Here is a 7,048-nt window from a genome sequence, read left to right as displayed (position 1 = left end):
CTTCATCGACCTGGCCAAGGCTTTCGACTCTGTCAATCACCATATTCTTATCGGCAGACTCAGTAGCCTCGGTTTTTCTAATGACTGCCTTGCCTGGTTCACCAACTACTTTGCAGACAGAGTTCAGTGTGTCAAATCGGAGGGCATGTTGTCCGGTCCTCTGGCAGTCTCTATGGGGGTACCACAGGGTTCAATTCTCGGGCCGACTCTTTTCTCTGTATACATCAATGATGTTGCTCTTGCTGCGGGCGATTCCCTGATCCACCTCTACGCAGACGACACCATTCTATATACTTCCGGCCCTTCCTTGGACACTGTGCTATCTAACCTCCAAACGAGCTTCAATGCCATACAACACTCCTTCCGTGGCCTCCAACTGCTCTTAAACGCTAGTAAAACCAAATGCATGCTTTTCAACCGTTCGCTGCCTGCACCCGCACGCCCGACTAGCATCACCACCCTGGACGGTTCCGACCTAGAATATGTGGACATCTATAAGTACCTAGGTGTCTGGCTAGACTGCAAACTCTCCTTCCAGACTCATATCAAACATCTCCAATCCAAAATCAAATCAAGAATCGGCTTTCTATTCCGCAACAAAGCCTCCTTCACTCACGCCGCCAAACTTACCCTAGTAAAACTGACTATCCTACCGATCCTCGACTTCGGCGATGTCATCTACAAAATAGCTTCCAACACTCTACTCAGCAAACTGGATGCAGTTTATCACAGTGCCATTCGTTTTGTTACTAAAGCACCTTATACGACCCACCACTGCGACCTGTATGCCCTAGTCGGCTGGCCCTCGCTACATGTTCGTCGTCAGACCCACTGGCTCCAGGTCATCTACAAGGCTATGCTAGGTAAAGTGCCGCCTTATCTCAGTTCACTGGTCACGATGGCTACACCCACCCGCAGCACGCGCTCCAGCAGGTGTATCTCACTGATCATCCCTAAAGCTAAAACCTCATTTGGACGCCTTTCCTTCCAGTTCTCTGCTGCCTGCGACTGGAACGAATTGCAAAAATCTCTGAAGTTGGAGACTTTTATCTCCCTCAACAACTTTAAAAATCTGCTAACCGAGCAGCTAGCCAATCTGTAAACTACCCACCCAATTTACCTACCTCACCCCCCATACTGCTTTTATTTATTTACTTTTCTGCTCTTTTGCACACCAGTATCTCTTCTTGCACATGATCATCTGATGATTTATCACTCCAGTGTTAATCTGCTAAATTGTAATTATTCGATTTATTGCCTACCTCATGCCTTTTGCACACATTGTATATAGATTCTCTTTTTTTCTACCATGTTATTGACTTGTTTATTGTTTACTCCATGTGTAACTTTGTGTTGTCTGTTCACACTGCTATGCTTTATCTTGGCCAGGTCGCAGTTGCAAATGAGAACTTGTTCTCAACTAGCCTACCTGGTTAAATAAAGGTGAAATGAAAAAAAAATGAAAAAAATGAAATGTGGCAGCAGTGTGTAGGAGGGAGATTACTATATGTGAGAAGTGTGCAGGCGGACATGATACAAAGAAATGTGTAGTATCGTTAGACAAAGTTGTGTGTGTAAACTGTAGGGGTACCAATGGTGCTGGAGATCAGAGGGGTCCAGTGATAGAAAGTCAGGTTGAGGTTGCCAGGATCAAAGTAGTACAGAAGATGGTGTATGCTGAGGCAGTAAAGAGAGTAGTAGAGGAAGATGGGTCCAGAGTGAGGTCAATAGAGAGTTAGGAGTAACATGTGCTTCAGTAAGGTTTGTTTTTTGGCATTGATGGCCATGGTTGTTAACTGTACCGCAGGAATGAAAAAATTACAGAGGATAGATGTTGTGGTGGCAGCTGCAAAGAAGTACATGGGTGTACAACATTTTACTGCAGAAGAATTGCAAAGTGTTTTGAACGATAGTGTCCCGTCCTCCCAGGCTGCTGGCCTGGTGTAGGATCAGCCAGGGCCAAGTAGTGGACTAGTGATGAGGCGACAATTTTTTCATAAAGTGTAACGAATGCATACAGAATAGCAGGCTGATACACAGCCAATACAGTAGGTGGCGGCATTCACCTATAAGATTTGTTTGCGGACCGCCATAATACCAAAGAAGAAGAAGTAGCTAGCTTGGCTAACCATATCAGCGGTGCTGTGTGCCACATTTTCGTGAAGCCTTTGAACAGCGTTGCCATCCAGACCTTTTTGCCAATACTGAGGTAATGTATAGTATCTTGCTAGCAGCCACATTTATTCGACAATTCTTATTTATTTAGGGTAATCTAGCATTAGCGCACCTTATCGTATGTAACAGTATGCCTTTATCAACTACTAACCGGAACGTTGCTAGCTAGCCAGTCTGCCATATGGTCAGCTGTAAGCTAGCATGTTTGCTAACAACAGAGCTAGCGCTAATTATTTAGCTAGCAAACGATCAACCGCCGTTCAGTCAAAGATAACGTTACTGATAACTAACGTTCTCTCACTAGTTTTGTGAGTCATCACAGTGTGGTGTATTTGGGTAATCACCCATATCTAGCTAGATAACTAGGTAGCTATATGTTTAACTAGCTAGCTAACCTAGCCAGCTAACCAACGTTAACTAGCCAAGTTGTCTGGTTATGTCCGTACTAGCTCTAATCCATCGCGTGACGACAATTAGTTGCCTCTGCCCTTTCCGTTTTTGTTTAATGACTGGATATTCAATATACTTTCGTAACTGGCTAAAGTACAGATGTTACTTGAGAAGGTTGTCTTCACTGTGCGAAGGGTGTCGTCCAAAATGCGAAATTGACGGATTAGCGTTGAACCACACGCATGCGTCGTATCGTCCCAACGAGCAGTTTTCGTCGGCCGATGGACCAGAGCTATGTGAATACTATTTAGCTAGCTAACCACTTAGCTACCTACTGGCTAACTATATCCTCGTGGATCAGACCGTAACCTAGCTAGCTATGCATACTTTCTAAGCATACGTTTTGTAGCTCCTGTGGATGAGTTTACAATGTTCACCTGTGCTAACGTTAACAGATCAAGCTCAGGCATATGGTTCCATCAATAAATCATTTATATCGCCCTGGCCATGTTATGAAATGCTGTAGTATGCACATTACTTTGCAAATGAGGCAGTACAGAATACATACTTACAGTAATTTCAGTCCAATGTAAAGTAGGTTGGTCATATTATTTATACCAATAATAATGTAAGGTAGAGTGATCATGCTTTATACAGAAGTTTGAAACAATTTATGAATTTAGAAAACAGCTTTTTATACTACTTTATGCAAATGAAATACTTAAAACACACATCCCACCCTACTCACACAGCACCAACACTCACACAACAATTTGAAAAAAATCTGAAATTACAATACAACTTTTTATTCTACTTCAGGGTTTATCAACTAGATTAAGCAGCGGCTGTTTTTTTTTCTTGAGCGGATTGTCGGGGGGGCTGGAACATAATTACAAATCATTTGTGGACTGCAAATTGATCGCAAGAAGCCCAAACAGATATAATAGTTCACAAAAACAATCATTTCAAACCTTGCTTACATTTGTATACAATCACGTGTTTCTCTGTGTGGGAATACTTCAGAACAGATTCTTATGTCCAACAATGGAAATTAGAAATCTTCATTTTTTTTTTTCAAATATCAAAGAAATTGCTCAGAAAACTTGGGGGGCCAAATACAACCACCTACGGGCCAAATTCGGCTCGCAGGCCGCCAGTTTGGGAACACTGTACTACTTCATGCAAATTAGATACTTACAGTGGTGGGGAAAGTACCCAATTGTCATACTTGAGTAAAAGTAAAGATACCCTAATAGAAAATGACTCCAGGTAAAGTAAGTCACCCAGTAAAATACAACTTGAGTAAAAGTCTAAAAGTATTTGATTTAAAATATACTGAAGTAGTAAAAGTATTTCAAATTCCTTATATTAAGCAAACCAGGGGTACACTCCAACACTCAGACATCATTTTACAAACAAAGCATATGTGTTTAGTGAGGCAGCAGGGATGTTCTCTGTCTATTGAGTCTGCCAGATCAGAGGCAGTAGGGATGACCAGGGATGTTCTCTTGATAAGTGTGTGAATTGGACTGTTTTCCTGTCCTGCTAAGCATTAAAAATGTTTCGAGTACTTTTGGTTCAGGGGAAAATGTATTAAGTAAAAAGTACATTATTTTATTTAGGAATGTAGTGAAGTAAAAGTTGTCAAAAATATAAATAGTAAAGTACAGATACCACAAACTACTTCAGTAAAAATACTTTAAAGTACTACTTAAGTACTTTACACCACTGGATACTTAATACTCACACGCCCCCCACCAACGCACGCAGCACCATGACCAACACACTCGCACAACGCCCCCACCAACACACACAGCGCCATGACCAACACACTCACACAGCGCCCCCACCAACACACACTGCAGCGTAGTGTAAGGTTTTATTGATAACAACCTATTCAGTAACACTCACCCAGCCTGTTGGCTTGTACCTCCAGCTCTAGGACCAGACATGGCACGTGGTCATCAAAAAGTCCAGTCTCAGCAGAAGAATGCCAAGAAACAAGCGGAGGCCAAGAAGGCCAAGGGACATGATCAGAAGACGGCCGCTAAGGCAGCTTTAGTGCACACCTGCGGTGTCTGCCTGGTGAGTTCCTTAAAGACAAGTGGTTGCTTTTCCATCAGGGACTACGAACCATTTTGATGTTGGGTTGCAAGATCAACGGGTCGTGTTCATTAGTGTAAAACGTAGTACTGTTTTTCAATGGAAAACAAATGTTTTCTTTTTGGAAAGAAGAAAGGTTGTTCCTCCCTTTTTTCAGTCTGTTTTCTTCTGTCTGGTGAATATGACCATGCCGATCCACAGTAGTCCAGGCGTAGCTGCCGATCCACTGTGGTCCAGGCGTAGCTGCCGATCCACTGTGGTCCAGGCGTAGCTGCCGATCCACTGTGGTCCAGGCGTAGCTGCCGATCCACTGTGGTCCAGGCGTAGCTGCCGATCCACTGTGGTCCAGGCGTAGCTGCCGATCCACTGTGGTCCAGGCGTAGCTGCCGATCCACTGTGGTCCAGGCGTAGCTGCCGATCCACTGTGGTCCAGGCGTAGCTGCCGATCCACTGTGGTCCAGGCGTAGCTGCCGATCCACTGTGGTCCAGGCGTAGCTGCCGATCCACTGTGGCCCAGGCGTAGCTGCCGATCCACTGTGGCCCAGGCGTAGCTGCCGATCCACTGTGGCCCAGGCGTAGCTGACGATCCACTGTGGCCCAGGCGTAGCTGACGATCCACTGTGGCCCAGGCGTAGCTGCCGATCCACTGTGGCCCAGGCGTAGCTGCCGATCCACTGTGGCCCAGGCGTAGCTGCCGATCCACTGTGGCCCAGGCGTAGCTGCCGATCCACTGTGGCCCAGGCGTAGCTGCCGATCCACTGTGGTCCAGGCGTAGCTGCCGATCCACAGTAGCTCTGTTCATACAGTTTCCCAAATACAGCAGCTCTTGTTTTCCAACCAGATTTCTCAATCATGCATTATTTTTTATGGTTTGTTACTTAACACAATTGTTGTTGTATTTGACCCTTTTTTCAGTTGAAATAGCAACATAATCCTATGAAATAAATTGAAAGCAAATGATTAAGGCCCCTGTCCTCTGTATTGCCTCTACAGTCACAGATGCCGGACCCCAAAACCTTCAAGCAGCATTTTGAGAGTAAACATCCCAAATCACCAATGCCCCCAGAGCTGGTCGATGTAGACTCTGGCATCTGATCCGGACTCCCACTGAAGACCCCAGCTATGTTCCTTGTTTAAGGCAAACTGTCAATGCAGAAAACAAACCCGTCTCTCTCTGATGTACACCCTCATACAGAAAACAAACCCCTCTCTCTGATCCACACCCTCAAACAGAAAACAAACCCCTCTCTCTGATCCACACCCTCAAACAGAAAACAAACCCCTCTCTCTCTCTGATCCACACCCTCATACAGAAAACAAACCCGTCTCTGATCCACACCCTCATACAGAAAACAAACCCCTCTCTGATCCACACCCTCATACAGAAAACAAACCTCTCTCTGATCCACACCCTCAAACAGAGAACAAACCCCTCTCTCTCTGATCCACACCCTCATACAGAAAACAAACCCCTCTCTCTCTGATCCACACCCTCATACAGAAAACAAACCCCTCTCTCTCTCTGATCCACACCCTCATACAGAAAACAAACCCCTCTCTGATCCACACCCTCAAACAGAGAACAAACCCCTCTCTCTCTCTGATCCACACCCTCATACAGAAAACAAACCCCTCTCTCTCTCTGATCCACACCCTCAAACAGAAAACAAACCTCTCTCTGATCCACACCCTCAAACAGAAAACAAACCCCTCTTGTTAAATGCCTAATGTCTCTTTGGTTGATCTTTCATCCTAGTTTCAAGTTTCTCCCTGTGGATTACCTAGAAATAGACACAATCTCTTTCATTGTTTCCTTTTAGTTTATAATTGAATGTTGGGTAGAATGGAGCAGATGGCCATTCCCAGCTTTGAGAGGTTGATCCCTGATCTGGTTTTGGGTCTGTAGCATTCGTCTCTTCTAGCTCTAATCAATGCTTTGTTTTTGGCTGATCAAACCCATCATTTTTGACAGCGATGATCCAAGCTGAAACATGTTGTGACTTTGTTTTCTAATTCACATCAAACTCCTCAGCATAATTTGTACACTTGGAAAATGCATTCATGCCCCAATGATGTAATATAACATTCAATAAAGTTGGCTTTGTTTAGTATCTGCTTCATCAGGTGGCGGAGCTCTGTAATGGAAACTGTTCTGGAACTTTCTCTTTCCAACAACACTTGGTCAAACACATCCTGGGTTTTTGTTTTCTCCACTAGGTGGCGTCATGTTCAGTTTCACATGCAGTGTACCAGTACAGGAGTGTTGGCTCTGATGATGATGAAAAAGAAGCAGAGTTCATTTACGGTCCATGTAGACATTTTACTGGAAAGAGAGGAAAAAATACTGACCCATACATCCATGACCGTACTGGGCCTTAAT

At 44.4% G+C, this 7,048-nt stretch overlaps 1 protein-coding gene across 2 annotated transcripts; it reads left to right on the top strand.

The window, feature by feature from the left end:
• The first annotated feature begins 2,031 nt into the window (after nt 1-2,031).
• Nucleotides 2,032-6,815, top strand: LOC139555359 (zinc finger protein 706-like). Of its 2 annotated transcripts, none has more exons than XM_071369085.1 (3): nt 2,032-2,209; nt 4,502-4,650; nt 5,662-6,815. In XM_071369085.1, exons 2-3 carry the CDS (start codon nt 4,516-4,518, stop codon nt 5,761-5,763), a joined length of 237 nt encoding a protein of 78 aa, XP_071225186.1. In that variant the 5' UTR covers nt 2,032-2,209; nt 4,502-4,515; the 3' UTR covers nt 5,764-6,815. The 2 variants fall into 2 exon arrangements, with proteins under 2 accessions (XP_071225186.1, XP_071225187.1); XM_071369086.1 differs by having other exon boundaries at nt 2,093-2,209; nt 4,481-4,650.
• Nucleotides 6,816-7,048: the final 233 nt, after the last annotated feature.

This window comes from Salvelinus alpinus, chromosome 26 (genome assembly GCF_045679555.1).
Source record: "Salvelinus alpinus chromosome 26, SLU_Salpinus.1, whole genome shotgun sequence".
In the NCBI taxonomy this organism is placed as follows: domain Eukaryota; kingdom Metazoa; phylum Chordata; class Actinopteri; order Salmoniformes; family Salmonidae; genus Salvelinus; species Salvelinus alpinus.
Note: the sequence above shows the minus strand (reverse complement) of the source record. Positions and strands in the feature narration are given on the sequence as shown.

Excerpts from the sequence above, each read along its gene's own strand:
- LOC139555359 (XM_071369085.1), top strand. The coding sequence starts at position 4,516 with ATGGCACGTGGTCATCAAAAAGTCCAGTCTCAGCAGAAGAATGCCAAG. Across the intron at positions 4,651-5,661 it reads ACACCTGCGGTGTCTGCCTG|TCACAGATGCCGGACCCCAA; the intron begins GTGAGTTCCTTA and ends TTGCCTCTACAG.